Source organism: Alligator sinensis, unplaced genomic scaffold, assembly GCF_000455745.1.
Source record: "Alligator sinensis unplaced genomic scaffold, ASM45574v1 scaffold255_1, whole genome shotgun sequence".
NCBI classification, from domain to species: domain Eukaryota; kingdom Metazoa; phylum Chordata; order Crocodylia; family Alligatoridae; genus Alligator; species Alligator sinensis.
The window spans coordinates 557629-577477 of NW_005842270.1; the positions used below are offsets into that span (position 1 = coordinate 557629).

The 19849-nt window shown below is 57.5% G+C and overlaps 3 protein-coding genes across 4 annotated transcripts in view; 1 reads left to right on the forward strand and 2 right to left on the reverse strand.

Moving 5' to 3' along the window:
* Positions 1-2846: 2846 nt before the first annotated feature.
* SPATA33 (spermatogenesis associated 33) lies at positions 2847-8838 on the reverse strand. 2 transcript variants are annotated; one of them, XM_006027836.3, is made up of 4 exons: positions 8734-8838; positions 5828-5998; positions 3757-3942; positions 2847-3079 (listed from the first exon to the last, which is right to left on the reverse strand). In XM_006027836.3, exons 1-4 carry the CDS (start codon positions 8753-8755, stop codon positions 2877-2879), a joined length of 582 nt encoding a protein of 193 aa, XP_006027898.1. In that variant the 5' UTR covers positions 8756-8838; the 3' UTR covers positions 2847-2876. The 2 variants fall into 2 exon arrangements, with proteins under 2 accessions (XP_006027898.1, XP_025064953.1); XM_025209168.1 differs by lacking the exon at positions 8734-8838 and adding an exon at positions 7955-8381.
* On the forward strand, positions 8773-17411 carry CHMP1A (charged multivesicular body protein 1A). Its single transcript, XM_006027835.3, has 7 exons — positions 8773-8889; positions 9551-9570; positions 11513-11590; positions 12022-12168; positions 13159-13287; positions 14022-14209; positions 15315-17411. Exons 1-7 carry the CDS (start codon positions 8883-8885, stop codon positions 15334-15336), a joined length of 591 nt encoding a protein of 196 aa, XP_006027897.1. The 5' UTR covers positions 8773-8882; the 3' UTR covers positions 15337-17411.
* Positions 17412-19302: 1891 nt separating this feature from the next.
* DPEP1 (dipeptidase 1) overlaps positions 19303-19849 on the reverse strand; it is a 5646-nt gene continuing 5099 nt past the window's right edge. The window contains exon 10 of the mRNA XM_006027867.3: positions 19303-19764. Within this exon, the coding sequence (XP_006027929.1) occupies positions 19597-19764 (168 nt within the window). The 3' untranslated portion in view covers positions 19303-19596. The remainder of the gene's footprint in view (positions 19765-19849) is intronic.

Sequence of the window (19849 nt, forward strand, 5' to 3'; positions counted from 1 at the left end):
AGCCGCAGCACCTCCCCCCCGGTCTCGGCGGAGGACCCCTCCGCCATGGCCCCGCGCTGTGCCGCCGCGCATGCGCGCGAGCAGGCCCCGCCCCCTCTCCGCCGCGCAAGCGCTCTGAGGCTTCGGGGGCGCCATCGTGGAGTCCCTAGCAACCGTTGCTATGTAGGGCCTAGTGTAGCGGGGAGGGGCAGGGCCCAGATGTGCAGCAGCCCCACAGCTGTGGGCCCAGGCTGGAGCAAGGGCAGGCAGGGGGATTTCCCACCACAAGCCTGCAGGGGTGGGGAGCAACGGCCGGTAGCTCCCAACAGGGTGCAAGTCCCGCCTCAGCGCCCTGCGCCAGGCAGAAAGGCGCCATTCGTTCCTCCCAAACCAGCGAGAGTTTATCTCCTTCCTCCTCCTCTGGAAGGGGCCGGTTTGGGGATGCACGGAAGATGTTCCCGGGTGCACGAAATGCACGATGCAAGGGGCATCAAGCTGTGCGGGCAGAGGCCGGGTGTGCAAGGGCATGCGTGCAAGAGGTAGCTCAGGGGCCAGGAAGGAAGCTGCGCCCCAGCCTGCACAACCGCGGCGGGGTGACCCCGAACGAGAGGCCGAGAGAGAGACCCAGGGGAGCCAAAGGAAAGCCATTAGGATCTCCCTCTCTCTCGCCAGGCAAGAAGGAGGGCTCGCAACATGAAGCGAGTCGGCAGCAAGCTTAAAACGAACCGGAGGAAGTTATGTTTCATTAAAGGACGGGACTCGCGGCCATGGGGCGGAAGGCGGGCGTTTAGCCAGATTCACCGAGGGATCGGACGCGTCCTTGGAGGAAACGGGCGTGAGCACGGGAACTTCCCCGAGACCGTAAATGCTGGAGGCTGGGAGAGGAATAATGGGGGCGAAACCCCCCAAATCAGACCGAATTCCCTGTGCTTTCCGGCTGCCGTGTGACGACCACTGTCCTCTATGACGGCCACCCTATACGGCACAGATACCCCACAACATGGCCATGTCATCCGTACCGTGGCAATGACTGGTTGCCGCTCCCCGGGGTTTTGCTCAGCAAAGTTTGCGGTGTGAGTAATAAGCAGTGCAGCGAAACCAGCTGGACCCGTTAATGGACTCGTTAATGGGGGGTCCCGTCTAGCGGCTGGACCCATCGCAGCTGGCGGTATTTGACAGCTCCCCGCTGGGGAGCGGGACGACGACAGGCGTTTCAGCATCGCTGAAATGGACTGAAGCCAGGGAGTGCCGTGGAGGGATTAGAAATCGGACAGGTGTTTCGTCCAGGCGATCGGGATGGATTTTGCAGGTAAAGACAGCTGGCAGGTCACAAGTCTCTTAGGCCCGGTTCAGCTGCACTATTTCACGGGCGGGCCTCTGGATGGTGCTAATTAGCAAGGCAGAACTGTCACCATTGCGGCATCGGAAGTAAAATGAAAACACCGAGAGGAGCAAAACCTCCGCAGCAGAACGGCCCGGAAAAAATCTCAAGGCAGCTTGATGCGATGTTCAAAGCCTTTAGACATGAAGCACGTAACACTGATGTCTGCCGGGGGCGAGGAGATAAGGGCTCCCTTGCTGGACCTGCCACAGACTTCCTGACTGATCTGGAGGGGGCATCACTTACCCACCCTGTGCCTCAGTTTCCTCACTGTGAAATGGGGATAATGGTACCAAGTCATCTCCCAGCAGCACTGCGAGTCTTCAGATCATGCTCATAATCCATGTGGAGAGCCTCGAATGGAAGTTGCTATATAAAGCATGAATTTATCTCACGAGCAAACGATTGACCAGCAGGACTGAGTTAAAATTAGTAAAGCCACTGGGATGGATTTGCACAGGTCTGCTCGCTGAAGACAAATTATTCTCCTTGACAAACCAGCAAATGATGGTTAGCTCTGTCCCCGTCATCAGCTTGCTGGAGATGTGTAAGCAGATTTTGTGCATCTGCATTTCTCCCGTGTAATTGCCTGGCTTGACTAAGCCGATTGCCAGACACGGGGAAGTCTGAACAGGGCTTAACAAATCCTGGTGCGGAAAGAGGAGTTTATCAAACCACTTTTGCTGGAAAACCCTCTTTCAGTGCTAGTGCTTCTTTGGCAAATAGCTTCTTAAACCGACAAGGAGTGACATTTTACATAACAGAAGCAGCTCATCTGATTTTTACAAATGCAGCGTTCCCAATGAAAGATTCTCCTATTGATCTCACACTTGATTCAGGTTCAGAGATTCTGGCTCTTTTGTTGCGTGAGGAACAGCCAGGCCTATTTTACCTGCTCCTCTGTTTCTGTGACCGGCTCCTAACACGGCTGATAAAACACCATCGGTTGTCGCAGGTGTAACACAGGCTCCCAGCCCGGGAACATCAGGGAAGGAGGAGCTGGCTCATCTGTCGTCTGAAAACTTGAGGGTCCCCAAAACCATAGGTTGAAACCTAAGCGAGACCATTTCAGTCTTTCACCCTGGTGTGGTCTGGTAGGTAAACTGAACTGAGAGCAGGATGCAGTGTGCCACCCCCTGAAAGGCTGCTCTGAAGAGACACGAAAGACCCCTCGAGGTCCTTTACACAGGCACTTCTGCTTTTGAAGTGCTGGATACGGGAACCTTTGGGATGCCACGATCGCTGCCATGCGTCTGCTCGCACGTCTAGTCTTTTATTGACTTGGAATCTGAAATGGTTGACTAAATACATTTATTTTTTAGCAAGCTTCTCTGTTCCCATTCTCCTCTTCCTCCTCCAGATGTCGCAGGGAGCTAGGGAAAGTGAGACCATGAACAAAGTTGTTGTTATAGACCCCTGTTTATTAGTTGAGGAGCTCAACTAACGGCATTTGTTGCATCCTTGTGTCTTTGTGTTGTCAGGAGGAGAGAACAACAGGACACTCCAGAATCAGAACTCACGGCATTTCTCTCTTGACTTGGTAAGCCTCTATGGTGCTGGGTTTTGTATGTACATTATATGGACCATAGTACTCTGTATCTCTGATGGTTTTGGACTCTGGGAGGTCATCCACATCAGTGTAGCTCTCCTCCTCATCCAAGGGCCCGGTGACAATGATTTTCGGTATAATATACCTTTTCTTCTTGGCTAGTTTCTCCACTGGAAAAGGATAAAGGACAATGACTCCAGGCCTTATGAAAGGGGATGAATTCTCTCCTGCAGGCTGCTAACAGAGGGGAAGCGTGCATGGCCATATACAAGGAGGTGCGTTGGGATTTTATAGGATGCGTGTACGGATCGTGCTATTGAGCTAGGCTAACACAGGAGCTTAAGCAACTCTTCCTACAGCACAGGGCTGGGAGAAGGGCTCTGCTCTGCTCAGAGGGGCTTTAACTGAAAATGGAGACGTTGCAGAGAGGAGCCATGGGCTCAAGCGCACATGAACCACTTCCAAAGAGGGAGGTACAGGTGTCAGGGAAAACTTGTGCATCCTAGGGGAGCCCCGAGCTGTGCCTTTGGGGGGTTCCCTGCTCCATGCGTTTCACAGGTGGGTTTGGAACAGCTGGCCAAAGACCCTTTGTACCCAGCTAATATCAAAACAGGGACAGCGCATTGTCATCGGGCATCTCAGCGCCTTTGACAACAACGGGGGCCTATAACATTGTGGTCCCTTTAAAACGACATCTTAAAAATCAGGATCAGTCCAGAGCAGTTTAGGCTTCATCTGACCTGCTTCAAAGCTCTCGTACTGCAGGGAGGGCTGCTCAGGAGACACTGAACAGCTGTACACACCCTTGCAGTGACTGCTCGCACCAGCCCCACCTCTCATCCTCTACCTTTCTTTCGAGGCCTGTCTGCCGCCCCTGAGCTCTTCTGCTGCTGCTTCTTGGCTGATTTACCACTGGGGGCTTGGACATGGTTCGTGTGGGCCTGTGGTGATGTTTGGATGTGCTGGCTGTGCTTCTGGAGATCCGCCTTTCTCTGCTCCCAGGTTTGGCTGACCGTGGGCTGCTGGGCATCAGCTGCAGGAATTTGGGATGCAAAGAGAGGGAAGGTGAAAAGGTGACTTAGTGTCATGGAGCCACAACAGCCCCTCACCACGCTGAGTCCTCTCCTGCCTGCATTTGCATGTGATCACATCAGAAAGGCTCCTGGATTTGGGAATATTCATTGGCAGCAGTTCTACCATTTCCATCTAGTAGTGTATCGATCCCCTTGTTAGGATTCCTTCCACTCCAGACCTGCCTTAAAAAAACCTCCTCGTTGTTCTTCCTTCTGCTGGCTGTAGATTCCTCTGAGCTTCTTCTCATTTCTTTATCAATCCCCTACCAGCGCTACCTTCTAATATGTATTCACCTAATACAGATTAGGTACCTAATCCTCCCTTTCCCCCATGCATTTATTTGTAGATACCGATTATTTTCCAAGCTGCTTTCACTTACCCTCTAAATCCCATCTTTCCTTTTTAGGCTGCCTTTCTTGGCAAGGCCTATCGGACATCCGATAAAACTGTCTTGCCCAGTTCCCAGTAAGCAGGTGCACGTTGCCATTTGAATTATTTCTCCCAGCTGGTCTGTCATAATTTTCTTTTCAGCTTTGTGCAAGTGCCTGTGCACTTTGCGTGTGTCTGTGCGACTCTTTTGGTCTTTACTGTGTTTTCATATAGCAAAAAAATCCCTGCAGTGACCACTCACTCCTAGTGCTGCGACTGGCTCCTCTGTCCGTCTAGAGGAGACTTACTATCAAAGTGCCTCCTGTTGGTGCAACATTTGCAAGATAAATGCACCAGGAAAACACAATTCGGGTGGAAAACTCGACCCTCCCAACCACATTACAGTCACCAATGAGGGTGCACAGCACAGTCCTCACAAACAGCCCTAAAATAAAGCAAGGCACGTGAAAACGGAAGAGGATGTGAGATCGCCTGACAGAGGGCCACTTCCCCACTCTGAGACACAGCCCTGGTGCAGAAGATAAAAGCCCAAATGAGGATCTTGTACCTCTTGCTGCAGCAGAGCAAGAATGCTGAATCAGTGATCACGGCTCCCTGGCAAAGTGCGCTGGGATATAAGTGACAAGCGCTCTGTATGAGCTTTGCTTCCGTACAATATAATTCGCTTGCTGGATATAATCAAGGGATTTGATAAGACTTTAAACTAGAGGTGTAAAATGGGGAGATTTGAATGTTGAACATCATATTAGCCATCTATATCTGTGGTTCTCTATATCTGTGCTGCGGTGACCTGGTTGAGAATCACTGAACTACTACAATCACTGGTGTTGCACTAGGCAGCAAACTGGAAGCTCTTCATACAGAGAGCAGAGTCACAGCAAGCCCTGGAAAGGACACAGCTTTGAGGTGTGCCGTTGGCCACTCTGATGTTGCCTTTGAGACCTCTCACCCCCTGGTCCCATAGCATTTGCCCTTCTTCCCTTCATCCAAGCAGTAGTGGTGGTGACAAGGAATGAAGGTAGCTGCTGCCCAGGCATAGCACATTCCAGGAGAAGGACAAGCCCAGGACAAGGTGCTGAGAAGTGGCCGGCAGCCTGTGTGAGACGGAACCACCCCTCCAACTGCATGCTGGCACCAGCTAGCCAGGGTTCCTGAAACCTTGGCATCCATCTCTCTATGCCATGCATCTCCAGGTGGATTTTGAACCCCCCAGCCCAAGGTCCAGTGTACCCAGCACAGATGGGGGAGACACTGGGTTATCAGGCATCTTGGCCCCTTTGACCACGTTGTAAAATGAAACTCTGCTGCTGAGCAGTTTAGGCCTAAAAATCAGGCCAGCTGCGGCAGCTCAGTGAGGATTACCAACCCGGGGATGCACAGCAGGCAAGGGCTAAATGCAGCAGCAGGGTGGCCAGCTCAGCTCTGTTTTTCCAGCCCTGCCACGTGCCCCCTACCTTCTCCCTGAGGAGTCTCTGCACACCCCCAAGTCTCCTGCCACTGCTGCTTTGCTGATGTACTTGCAGCTGCTTGAACAAGATAGCCGTGGGCTTTTGAAGGGCTTTGCATGTGCTGGCTGTGCTCCTGCCAATTGGCTTCTCCGAGCGCCTGGCTCCGGCTCCCGTCAGCTGTAGGAATTTAGGATGCAAAGAATAGAGAAGGAAGGTAAAAAGGAAGCTCCGTTAGCTGGTTAGTTCTGCATCATGGAATTACAGCTGCCCTTGCTACACTGAGTCCTCTCCTACTTATATCTGCACAGCCTCACTCAAGGCAACTCTTGGAGCTGGGAATTTTTAGAGCCCCTCATCTTCATCGGTTTGGCCTTCCCACAGCAATGCACCCAGGAAAAGTCAGGCACTGCCATAGCTATTGTATAACTCACCTCACTGGCAGCTTGCACCGTGTCTGTGAGATCACCGGTCTCCCTGAACAGCAAGTTTGACTGTATTTGAGTTCCTTTCCAAAGCCAGTGCCTCAGCCCCCTCCCAGCCTGTGCCAGTAGCCTTCACAACTGATCCACAATTTCAAACCCGAGCACATCCCAGCCTTCACGAGCAGCTTTACAAGAACAATTCTTTATTTATTTTTTAAGTTGTATCCATGGCCAAATTAGCCAAAACTAATTCCAAATCCAAGTGTCCAGAACCATAAGTGTCCCTACTACCAGCAAACATCCTCCACCTGCACCTAGGTCTTCAGATGTTTCCAAAACCTTTGGTGGGCATCCTACTTGCAGGCCCAAGGCCGGAGGCTTAGGGTTTGGATGCCCCTGAGTTTTGCAGGCATAAAAAGAAAGGGGAGTTAGACGCGAGCTGGGAAAGGAAAGGGGCCGCTGCCTGTATCTTGGATGCTTGGCAGACGGGGAGAGCTGCTTCAGTATTTGGGGTAACCCTGGAGCTTGTACCCTGGGTGGAGGTCAGGCAGCCCCCACTGAGACTGGCACTGCTGGTGGGTGGAGGGAGCCTCGAGGGGGTGGATGTCCCCCCTCTTATAGTCAAGCACTTGTTACTCACTCGCTCCAGCTCTCCAATTCCCCACCTATGAGCTCCAGACATCATCCTTCCCGTATCACAAACCTCCCAATGCCGTATCCTTCAAGGGAGCCATCAGGCCAGGCTTAGACTGACCTGATGATGTTTGTGGTAGGTATCAGCCAGGGACACATGACAGGCAGACTGCGGAGGAAGGACCTAGACACCACTGTTTCTTCTCAGAGTCTCACTGTGGGTACCAGGGGCTTTCTACATTATCTGTGCAGGAGGTTTATGGGATCAGACAAGCCACAGCCAAGCTTCCCCTCTGATCTGTCGTGTTACTTTATGCCTCTACAGCAGCATTTCTCAACCTGTGGGTCACAACAGGTTGCAAGAATATATGAAAGGGTTGGGAACAAATTTTAAACATGGATTCTCTTTTAAAGGAGAAAAATGTGGGAAACCATGGCTTTTCCCTTGCTGCAAGGGGCTGCTTGGGGCCTCCTTCCCCACATCTGCCCTGCCCCACACACTGCGGGGCTGGAGGCAGCGGGTTGGGAGCGAGGGCACTGGGTCGGGACTAGCCATCGACATCTATAAATGGGTCCTGGTACAAAAAAGGGTGAGACCCACTGCTGTACAGTGCCTCATGTTGGCAGGTCTCCCAGCTGGAAGGGAGCACAGCTGGCAAGCCCAGGGGCATATGGTAGCCTTTTAATCCAGGAGGAATGGGGTGACATGGTCTCCCCTGAGGTCAAGTAATGTACGAGTTGGTTCTCCCGCCCCGCTGCCTCAGTGTGTGGGGCAGGGAGTGGGTGTGTATGGGGGTGTGAAGCCCCAAGCAGCCCCTTGCAAGCTGCAAGGGCAAAAAAGCCAGGGTTTCCTACATTTTTCTCCTTTAAAAGACAACCCAAGTTTGTCTGCAGCCCTTCTCATCAGAGCTGGGACGAGAACCAAGGAGTCGTGCACATGTGCGTCTCTCTCCAGCGGATCCTGCTCCTCCCGGAGCAGAACAGACGCCAGGTGCTCCAGCCCCCCGGCCTGCAACCCCCATCCTTCCTCCTCTTGCCTTAGGAACAGCGCCTGCCCCCAGCAACACGAGCTCTTTACCTCTCATGTGGCCGCCTCTGCTCTGCCGCTGCCCCATAGATGAGCCCCCCGGCTCTGGCCCAGGCCTGGGGCTCTGCAGCTCCCCCGCTCGCACCACCAAGGGTCTTTTGTGACACACCTGGCAGCATCATCGGCAGCAGGCAGGCAGCGAGCTGAGGCTGTGCCAGAGGGACCTCCGCATTATGAGGTGAGTGCGGGAAAGGCCCGGGTGGCCGCCCGGGCCCCGTGCAGCGCACGTCAGGAGGCAGCGGGCAGCCCTGGGAGCTGCAGGGGAGCCGGGGAGGGCATCCTCACATGCTTAATTCATTCGAATGGGCAGTGGGTGAGACTGGCAGGGCTTCACGGGCAGGGGCATTGCAGCAGCCAGCTGCACGGGTGGAAGATGCCCCCGCCCAGGGCTGGACACGCACGTGGGCGAATTGGGGGACTGCCCGAAAATGGTGAAAACAATGATTATTATTACAATTATTGCTGGTGAAGGGAGGCCCGATACTGAAAGTTCCCCCCCCCCCGGGGCTGCCAGGAGTCAGGGTACGGCGCTGCCCCCCTCCCCACAGCCGTCCCTGCTGCTACGGGGCACAGAGCAGCGCCTGGAAACGTGAGCCTCCCCTAACGCAGAGGGGGAAACAGGCATGGCGCCACGGAGGGGGGCAGAGGGACCCAGGAGCCCCGCCCCGGCTGCAGCAGCAGCTGCCTTCGCGCCCCCCACGTGCCAGCCCAGCCCTGCGGTCACGTGACCGCCCTTCCTGGGAGCCTGGGCTCCGCCCCTCACTGCCAACCTTCCGTCCTCCTTGTGCGCATGCGCCGGCCGGGCGGCGGCGGCCTCGCGAGAAGACGCGGCGAGATGTGGAGAAGCGCCGGAAACGGCTGAGGAACCCGGAAGCAGCTGAGGAACCCGGAAGTGCCGGGAACCGGGCCTCGGAGCAGGATGGACGGTGAGCGACCCCCGCCTGCGGAGTGGGAGGGGAGGAGGTCGCCGCGCCTCCGGGGCTTCCTCTGCCACCTGGGAGCGGCTCCCTGCCTGCAAGGGGAGGAGGTCTGACCTGGGTGCGGGTAGGCCTCAGGCAGGCCGGGGTGGTCTCCCTGGTGACGCGGGCAGGTGCGGTGACGTCACACGGGGCTCCCCCGCGCGGGGTCTGCCCAGGAGTGGGCCTGTCCGCGGCGGGGGGGGGGCGTGAGCTGCGCCTGCGCGTGGGACAGCTCGGGTCGGAGGTCATGGGGGGAGGGGGGCTGAGGCTGCCAGGGCAGCTCCGGCCCATGGGGAAGAGCCGCAAACAAACCTTCAAAATGAGCTGTTGTTTAAAGGAGAAAAACGTGGGAAACCCCGGCTTTTCCCTGCAGCTCGCAGGGGGCCGCTGGGGGCTTCACACCCCACGCGCACCTGCCCCCCGCCCCACACGCTGGGGGCAGTGGGGCAGGAGTGAGGGGCGCTGGGCGGGGACCGGCCGCCGATGTTTACAGGCGGGTCCTGGTGCCCCGCGGGACAGTCTCCCCGAAGCACGGCTCCCGAGTCGAAGGGTGTGCGAGGTTTTTATTAATAAGTGTTTCAGAGACGTCTCTGAGACGTTCCAAATGTCGTCTCGTTTCTCTTTCCAGATACACTCTTCCAGCTGAAGGTGAGTGCGCTATTTCCCTTCCCCCTCCCCCCCCCACACACACACTGGTTATATGTCTCTCCCAGTGCTGGGTGGCTTTGGTAACTGGAAGGGGGGGGCAGGGAGAGGTAAGCAGCTGGGTGAAGCTCTCCGTACGTCGGGCGGTGGCGGTGGTGGTGAGATAAAGGCCGGCTCTGTCCCCTACGAGCAGAGGTTCCTCGTGATGCTTTGATTCAGACCGTGGAGACATCCCCAGCCGTGTCGCTGATGCTTGACTCTGTGTCAGGGTAAAGGTGGCAGCGTGGCTTGCCGTTAAATAAGGTGCATAATCCCTCTATGCATTAGGGGCAAATCAGTTTAAGACCATTAGGCTGGATTGGCCTTTCACCTGGCAATTGGATTACAGCGAATGGAAGCTGGTGACAGCACTCTTCCTTTTGGTCTTGGCAAACGGAGAGGAACGGGCACGTTTGGCATCAAGATTTACGTCTTGTCCCCAAGCGCACGAAGCAGCTCTTTAAAGCTGTGTTGTTCCAGCAGCTCGGTGCCTGTGCAGCACCCAGGCATGACAGGGAGGGGGAGCCATTGGCCTGGATTTACTCTCCGCACCCAGCAGCAGCAGTCTAGGCGCCCGCACGGTGTAAAACACCTGCGTCGGCATCCGGCGAGAGGGAGCGCATGAATGGCGCGCTCAGAAAAACCAATTCAGGCCAACCAGTTCTGGCGGTTCAGGCTGACCCGGACAGGCTCTCAAGGTAGGCAAATCGAAACCTGATGACATTTGACAGAGAAATGCAAGGTGCTCCACCTCGGGAGAAAATACCCACGTCATACTTATAGGCTCATCAGTGCTACACTCACTAGCACCACAGCTAAAAGAGGCTTCAGGGTCGTGATTGGTCACAAGATGAACACGAGCCACCAATGCAATGCCACAGCCAGCAAAGCAAATAAAACACTGGCTTGCATCCACCAATGCATCTTGAGCAAGACCCAAGAAGTCATCCTCCTGCTTTGGTCGGCCTTGGTGAGGCTGCAGCTGGAGTACTGCATCCAGTTCTGGGCTTCGCACTTTCTCAAGCTTCTCCACATCCTTTCTAGAGTCCAGAGTAGAGCCACATGCATGATCAGAGGTCACAAGAACAGGCTTTATGAGGAGAGGCTGAGAGGCATGGGACTTCTCAGCCTGGAGAGGCAAAGGCTCAGAGGGGACTTGATGGCAGCCTGTAAGTACATAAGGGGTGTGCATCAGGATCTGGGAGAGAGCGCCCGTGCACCAGGGTACCCAAGCGAAGACACGGTCCAGCGGTCACAAACTGCTGGAAGGCCGCTTTAGGCTGGACGTAAGGAAAGACTTCTTTACCGTCCCAGTCTCCAGAGTCTGGAATAGACTCCCCTCAAAAGTGGTGCAAGCATCTACTCTGGATACCTTTAAGAAATGCTTGGATGCTTATCTTGCTGGGGTGATCTGACCCCAGCTGACTTCCTGCCCCTTGGGCAGGGAACTGGACCCGATGATCTCACAAGGTCCCTTCCAGCCCTAATGTCTGTGAAATCTATGAAAAAACATACCCCATGTCCAGCACAGTTTCCATCCCAGCGCCCCCTCAGACTTCAGCCAGCCCTTGCTATGCCTGCTGAAAAGGCCAGAGCAGAAACTAAGGGCTGCTCCTAGCCCACCCTTGCTGAGAGCCGTCTGCCACCTCCTGCTTTGACCCATGGGCTAAAATCTCAAGTCCCTCCCCTAATGCCTCCCGTGGTGGGGTCTTATAGCAGGAGAGCCAGGTGCCTGGACCACCTGCTTCAGTGCATACGGTGGACAAGCTAGCACTCCACTGCAGCCAAGGGTGCTTTCTGTGCTCTCGTAGCATGCAGGTTTTTGGGGAAAGCCTGGGAGGGCTCTTGGTCTTGCGTGAGTACTTGACCCCTTTGTGCTTGAGTGCTGAAGTCTGTTTGTCTTTAGTTTACAGCAAAGCAGCTGGAGAAGCTCGCCAAGAAGGCTGAGAAGGACTCCAAGACTGAGCAAGCCAAAGTCAAAAAGGTGAGGTGAGGGCGCCAACTGCAGAGCTTTCTGCTGGGGATGGATACAGCCAATAGAGATCCTCCCTGAACGCTAGGTGCTGTTTCAGATTACACGTGAGATCCTCTTGCTCAGTGTGTGAGGGGCAAGGAATCTCTGTGAATTAGATCCAAGCAGGCGAGTTTCCTCCCACTTTGTGTCGAAGCTCTAGCCCCAACAAGCCCCCCTGGAATCTCAGGATCTCCTAGTAGCCTGATATGCTGAGTCTATGTATAGTAAAATGTTTGGTGCCACCAGCTCCACTGAACATGTTTGAATTCTGCTCCCAGCCAACACTTTGCAGTCATCGGGAACACGAGGCAGATTCCGGGCCTGAGAGCAGCTGGGTAGAAGCGTGAAATGTGAATCAAAATGGAATTTTCCATGCCAGTCTTTCCCTTCCCCCACTGCAGGCTCTTCAGCAGAAAAATGTGGAGTGTGCCCGCGTCTATGCTGAGAATGCCATCCGGAAGAAGAACGAAGGGCTGAACTGGCTTCGCATGGCCTCCCGAGTGGATGCCGTGGCCTCCAAGGTCCAGACGGCGGTGACCATGAAAGGGGTGAGAGTGCTGTCATTCTGGCTACATGGCTCCAGGGACAGGAAAGCCTCTCCCTCCTTGTAAAGACTGATGCCACAAGTCCTTTCCCTTTTTTAGTTGGAGTTCTTGGCAGGAACCTTCCCCCAGCCCCAGCCAGGGCTTTGGTGAAGGCTCAGCGTTGAATCAGATGCTTGGCAGTCTGACACAGCTGCAGTGCCAGCCTGTGTGATAGCTTTGGGATGTGATCTGGTCTCACTGGGGGGACTCCCTCTGGCTTGTGATTTTAGCGTACGCTTGAGCCTGGCTTGGCAGAAGCCAGAGGTTTGTTTCTGGAATCACTCCCCTGCCTCATGCTTGTGCTTAAGAGACTGAGTATGAGCTCAGCTGTGCAGTACCAGGGATCTTTGAACCCTGTCTGTGCTGGAGGTGGAGGTGCTAGTCGCCCTGGACACCTGCAGCAGCTCTCTGCTCTCAAGCCACCACGCAGCTGGAGTGCAGGGGCATGTGGCCTGACTGTGGGGCTTTATCTGGTTTTGCTGCTTCCTACCAAGTCCAAGGTTGCACAGAGCTGTCATCAGGGTGTGTTGTACCAGTGTTTGGAGTTCTGCGAAAAGCAGAGAGGAGACCAAAAGGGGCAGAGCTTTCAGAAGGCAGGTCTCATGGGCACTTCTGTTGCTGTGTGCTTGGCTGAAGTCCCCTGTCTGCTGGAGGCCCAGACTGTAGGATGGTGTGTGCCAAATACTGACCTATAACTGGGGCATGTGCTAAGCAGTTGCATCTGCCTGGGTGATGTGCGTGTGGATGGTGGCTGTGTTCTCAGAAGCTGTCTGTGCACTTGTACACATGCAGCTCGTGTGTACAGACTGAGGGCCTCTTACGTGCGCTGCAGGGCCAAGGACCTGCATGGGCAGGCCACGATGGGCATGCCCATGACACTGAGTCAGGCTCCTGTCACAGCTGTGGCAGCTTGTCTGGACTCTTACATGTGCATTTTTCCACCTCTTCTTACAGGTGACTAAAAACATGGCTCAGGTGACTAAGGCCTTGGACAAGGCTCTGAGCAGCATGGACTTGCAGAAGGTGTCGGCCGTGATGGATAAGTTTGAGCAGCAGGTTCAGAATTTGGATGTGCACACTTCGGTGAGTCCCTTGCCTGCCTGAGGGGTCCAGGGGCAAATCTTTCTGGGGTGCTGTGCGCTTGGGTGCCAGGGTGTGAGCAGGAGTGAGCTTGTTCCCTCATGCCTCTGGGCTCAGGTGGAGGCCTCCTGTTGGCTTTTCCTGCCTGGCCTCCTATCTGCCATCCATGGATGAATTGCAGAATTGTATCCAGAGCTCTGGTCCTTGTAATTTGGGTAGCACATTGAGGCCACAGTTGAGATCAGGGCTCTGGTGTGTTGGGCAGTTCACACACCTGAAGTGAGAGGGCAGTTCTGTCCCAAAGGGTGTGACTGGATAGATGAAGGGTGGGGGAAGAGGAGTCACTGTCCCCGTGCTATGCAGGAACAGGTACACCGGCAGAAGTGACATACCTGGGGTCTCATGGAGTCTGCAGGGGGTCAGGATTCAAGTGCCATATCTCTGGGGTGCCAGTGCGATACTTTTCCTCTTGATCAGGGTTACTGGTGCAGTCACTCTTGCGTGCTTGTGGGGCTGGCTGTAGGGGTGTCTCTGGGGCACTGCTGGCCTGCCCATACCACAACTGGGAGGGTGTGAGCTGTCCAGTGATGGCCACGTGGTTTCCAGCAGAACCAGCTTTAAGCTGCTTGATCCTCACCTTGGTGTGGGCTGAGTGGTGCTGACCACAGCCACGGAGAAAGCAGCTGCAGCTAGTCAGCCAGTCTCTGCCAAGACATAACAGGCTGTGTGCACTGCAGGTTATGGAGGACTCCATGAGCTCGGCCACCACGCTGACTACCCCCCAGGAGCAGGTGGACAGCCTCATCGTGCAGATTGCGGAGGAGAATGGCTTGGAGATCATGGACCAGCTCAACCAGCTCCCCGAGGGAGCCTCAGCCGTGGGGGAGAGCTCTGTCCGCACCCAGGAAGACCAGCTATCCCGGAGGTGCTGCCCTTTCCCCTCTGCCTCTCCCAGACCCCTGGGCAGCTTGAAACATCCCCTTCCATGGTGTAGACGGCAGGGGGTGGGACTGATGCTGCAGGCTCTTGTGTTGCTGTGCTGTGGTCAGCTGTGGGAGCCCACGGGCTCTCACGTGCCCCTTTCCCTCCAGCAGAGCCTGGGCACAGAGGACCCTATTCTGATCTGCAGGCGGAGAAGGCCCCCCACCCCAGCTAGCATGTGGGGAGGGTGCTGCTTGCAGAAAGCTGCCAGTGATTTGGCACAGAGCAGCCTCCCACTGTGGCTCAGCACTTGGCAGTGCTCTGCCAACAGCTCTGGGAACAGGCTGTCTCCTGGAACCTCCCCAGGAGAAGCTTGTAAGCTTCCTCCTCTTCCTGCTGCTCTCCCTTGGGCCACCGTGAGCTGCACCCTGCAGTCCCAGGGGCTGGATGGGACCTCTGTGGGTATCAAATCTGACCTCGCACTGCACAGCTTGAGCTGACGCATCCCTGCCCCTGGAGCTGGTACCCTGGGGAGTTAGAACAGTGGGGTTTGCTCTCAGGAAGCTTTGGGAGGGTATTCGCCTTCTCAGCCCCCAGCCATCTCCTAGATGCCCTGTGCTTCTTCAGTGTGTCCCCAGGTCTCCCCAGGAACCAGACAGATGGCTCCCCCCGACACCCCCGGTGTGCCATAAGGGCTTGTTCCATGTCCCGGTTTGAGCCCCCCTCCTTCTCTGGCTGCAGCCTCCCACTTGTCAGTGCCTTGGAAGGGTCTCCTGGATGGTGCACAAACAAGGCCTCTGAGCTTGTTGTTGCTGCCCTGCCAGTGCAGAGCCCTGCGCTTCTCTGCCACGTGGGATCATGCATTTCCTGCCAGGGGGTTGTCCTGTTGCTCCCATGCCTGGAAGGCATCGCCCTGCTGCTGTGAAAAGGGGTCCTGCCAGGTTAGGGTGGGTGTCTGGAACCGTGTGTGGCTCCTTCCAGTAGTGTCACCCACTGCTTTAGGGCAGACTTGCTCCCTACCCTGCCCTGGAGGTGTTGAGCATTGTCCCATCCTCCCCGCTGACTCTCTTTCTTTCTCTCTCTCTCTCTCTCCCTGCCGTCCCATCTAGGTTGGCTGCCTTGCGAAACTGAGGTCCTGTCACCTCATGGACTGCTGTTCCCCCAACCAGGCCACCTCTCCTACAGCCCATCTCCATCCTCTGCTCTGGGGACAGACTCTTCTCCTTTTTGGCGTTTCTTTTATTCCAGCAATGACTGCTTCCTGCCCAGCCAGTGGGGAGATGTTCAAGGGGGGTTGCCAACACAACCTTGCTCTGGGCCTGGAGAAGCGTCTCTGCTGGCAGCGTGTTTCATGGCTGGGGGCCAGGGCCCTTGGTGAGCACGATGGCCCTGGGCCCCATTTCTACACTACACGGTGATCTTGCTGGAAGCTCAAGTGCTTTTCTGCTGGGATGCTGGTGCCTGAGTCTCTCCTGATGTCTGTCTCTCTCTAGTGATTGTCATGCATCCCTCTATCACAGATTGGGTCTTCTGTGGGTAGACCCTGGGCTGCTTTGGGCAGCAGCAGAGTGGGCAGCTCTGGCCCCTTTCTTTGTAGCTTTGTTTCATCATGAGTCAGGAAGAAGAGACTGCCCCGGGTTTGCCTGGGTGCTTGCTGTGTTTCATGGGAGGGCCAAGTGGAGCAAGCAGCATAGGCCTGTGCCTTGGTGTGTTGCCGTAACAGCATGTTCCCATGCATTTGTCTCCCCTATGCTGCTGTGCCTGCTGTGCTCCTGCCACCGTGCCCCCAGGGGCCTCGCCTGATGGGCAAGGGTCCTGCTGCGCCAGCTCTCAGCCCCCAGTGTTGGCATCAGGGCACCAGCCTGCCCACCCACCCTGGATTCCCTCACCACCAAGTGACCTTTGCGAAGCTGACTCCTCCCTCACCACCATACGTGCACCTGCTGCGCACTGCCCTTGGAGAGGTGGCTCCCTGTGAGACAGCTGGACCATCAAGGGAGGACCTCACCTGCTCCTGGCACTGTCTGCTGTGAGCCCCGGGAACAGGTTGCCCAGCAAGCCAAGCCCTTCTGCGAGTGGCGTCCATGCCTGTCCTGCCCCGAGCATGTTGCTTAGCTCCTCGATACCTCTGTTGCCTTTACCTCACGGGGCTCCGGCTCCCCCTGCTCACGTCTGGCCTGCAGGGTTCCCCACACTACCACCCATGGTGCAGAGCTGGCGAGCTTGTGACCATGGAGCGCTGCAAGAGGAGAAAGCTGTACCCATGCCAGAGGGAGCTCCCCATGGCCCAGCCCGGGAAGAGCCAGCAGAGCTATGTGTTGCCCTTTCACTGTCGGCTCCATATCTGTGCTGGAGCAGCACATGCCCAGCCCCTTTGCACCGCAGCAGCTAGATGAGGGGCGGCTGACAGGGAGAGGCAGGTCCGGAGAGCTGCTCCAGCATGTGGGGATGGGTCCATGTGCATTTGCTGTCCCCAGCCGTGCTTGGAAGCATGTCTGGTTGCTCCTGGCAGGCTGGCTAGGAGGGTTGGGGTACTGGTGCTTCATGTTGTCTGGGGCTGAGGCAGCATCTGCACACCCTCTGCCTCGGGGGCTCAGCCCTGGCCTTGCCTGGTCCCTCCCTCTGCTGCAGGCCAGAGCCGCTTTGTACAGCTCCTGGGTACAAAGACCTCTGAAGTCTGTTGGGAATCTTTCCCTCTGCAGTCCTTGGGAGCCGGCATGGGCGTGGCCAGAGGAAAGATCTTCCTTCCTGGGGATGCTTTGTTCCATCTCCAGAAAAAGACTGAGATACTAATCGAGTCAGGGCTGGGGCTTGAATCCCATCTGGGTGGCTGACGCGGTCACGTGTTGGGTGTCCAGGCCTCTGCTGGACTGGGCTGGGGGCAGAGCAGGGGACTGCGCTGGAGCGGAGCTGCCCTGCGTGCCCGTCGGGGTGTCTTGGGGCAGCCCGACCAGCGCAGGGCCCTGCATGGATTGGACCCCGGCTCCCGCTGTCTGGAGGAAGCGCAGAGTGCGCTGGCTCCTGTCCTGTGCTGCTATCGGTAGCTGCCTGCCTGGGGCCGTGCAATGGGGATGGGAGGGGGCCCCGGCCCCCCGCACAGGGACCCTTTGCTCCGGGGGTGGCCCTGCGCTCGCTGTTTTTAATAGCCTGTTTTGTTTTGAAACCCTGTGATTCCCTGTGCTTTCAATAAAACCCCTGTCCTTGAAGGCGGCCTCTGAGGGCCTGGCTGCCTGGTGATTTGTGGCTGGGTGGAGCCGGGCTCACGTGGGCTGCTCAGGTCTGGGGGCAAGGGGGGCTGTGCGAGCGCTGAGCTCCTGGCAGCCAGGCTCCCTCCCCACAAAGCAAAAGCTGGTTTTCCAGGAGACAGAAGGGGGGGGGGGGGGGCCCACGACGTGCCAGGCCACTGGGTGGCAGCTCATCCCTGTTGCTCCGTGGGGCTGGGTTCCCAGGCTGTGGGTGCCCCTGGGGAGTGGGCTTGGTGGATTCAACTCTGGTTTTGGGATCCTTCGCTTTTAAGAGCAGCCCCTTTCCCTGCCCGGAGCAGCCAGGTCCAGGTAGGGCCCACCGGCGGGCACGGCTATAACCGGCTGCGTGGCCAGAGGGAGCCCCGGGCCAGGGAACCGGTCCCGGCTGCAGCCTTCTGCCTGGGCCGTGATAGCCAGGGCTGAGCTGCTTCCCACGCATGGGCCTGAGCACCTGCAGAGCGCAGCCCCGCTTTCAGGACAGGTTTCTGGGCCGGCGTTCATGCTGCTACTTGTGCACAGCATTGCCAAGCCCTTTGCTTGCAGGGAGCGTTTCCTGTGCTGCTGCGGCCCCAGTCGGGTGGAGGGAAGCAGTTGGCAGGGTGGGGTTTCTAAAGCACTTGGGTGCACGGAGGTGGCCCCTCATCTCTGCTGGCTGCGCCAGCCCCGGTTGTGGCTTGGGGCAAGCCCCCTGTTTTGGCCAGCTCATGTTCAGCTCCAGGCTCCCCAGCTGCTCGGCCCCTGGGGGGAAAGTCCTCACATCCTTATTCCAGGGGGTCACGCTCCTGCCCTGGGGTTAGAGCTGGCAGCACCCTCCCAGGGCTGGGCCCAGCGCACTGGTGCTGTGCGAGGCAGGAGCTCTTCCCGGAGCACGCGCGGCACCGCTGAGCCACGTGTCGCTGCTGGGAGATGGAGCAGGGGGGGAAACTAGGACGTGGCACGTGCCTTGGCGCCGGCCCGCAGGTTTCCAAGCCGTGCCCGGTGACCTCCGGCAGTGCGAGCAGAGCCGGGGGAGGCTGAGGGGCACGGGCCAGGGCACAGGCCGGCTCTTTCCCCATGGGCTTGGCAGGCAGGCGGGGATGGGTGAGGGGGCTCTGTGCTTCAGCCAACTTGCAAAGGCAACAGGAAGATGAATCTCGCACCGGCCTGCGTTCCAGCTGCTGCCGCCGCCCCCGCCGCAGAGCCGTTCTTTAAATGTTAAAGGAAATTGCTAAGGAGATGATTGATTAACCAATTAATGAGATAATGATTAATGGCTGTGCAGCGCCTCCGGGGTGTAAACAACACCGCTTGGCGTTGCTGAACGCTCCTCTCTGCCCCCGGCGCTGGCCGTCTGGGCAGCGTCTCTGTCCCCGCTGCCCGGATCCCGTGCGTGTTCTGGCAGAGGCGAGGCCCGGCGCTCGGCGCTGTACGGACGTGTTACCCAAAAGCATAGGATGATCAGCCCTGGTTTCTCTCCAAAGCAGCCACGGGACTCGCTCCACCTCCTTCCAGGACTGTTGCATCACAGTCGCTGCGGAGGTGGGCCCTGCTTCCCATCCGCCTGCTCTTACCCCGGGGTAAGCGAGTGCAAGGCCGGGGCGGCCGCCCCGTGGTTCAATGCCCATCGGTGGCGGGGTGTGCAGGCAGGTCCCACGGAGCAGCTGGCACGTGGCAGGCCTGGCGTGGCTGTGCCCGGCCCTTCCGCTCGGGAAGGCTTCACTCAAAGGCTCCCGGGAGAGGGCTTTGGCATGGCAGCCAGGGCCTAACCCTGCCCGGGCTGGGCTCCCAGCAAAGCTTGTTTAGGTCGCTGGTTTAGGTTGGTGCAGCCCAGCTCAGTTGGGGTCAGCCCCCCCCCAAATGAACAGGCAGTCTGCAGGGGGCACGGGGGTTTATTGGCAGCAATGCCGTGCTCTCGACAGGTGGGCAGGCAGCAGCCGGGCTGTTGGCTGAGCACCCGGGGCTGTGGGAGGAAGGAGCCGCTGCGAGCAGAGGCCACGGCACAGCCTGTTACCGTGGGTCGTGGCAGTGGAAATGGCCCCGCTCTGCTCCTCCGCTGGGCCAGGCCTTGGGGGGGCAGCCGGCAGCCAGCCACGTCCCCTGCAGGCGGTGGCGGCCCGGGGGGCGCTGCCTGGCCGCGGTGGGGCAGAGGGCGCTGGACCCTGGAGTCCTACTGGAGCAGGACGCGGAGGAGCGGGACAGCGAGGGCAGCAGGCAGGAGTCTAGCCACGCTGGCGCTGCCGGGGTAGCCGTAGCGGGTCCTGCACTCCCCGCCCAGCTCCTCGAACGCGATGGGTGTTTCGGCAGGCGGCGTCTCCTTCGACAGCCTAATCCCGGTCTGCGGGAGAAGGGGAGAGTCGGGCTCAATGCACGGCGGGCGGCGGGGGGGGTGGGACCCCAGGGGCTGCAGGGGCTGGGGTGGC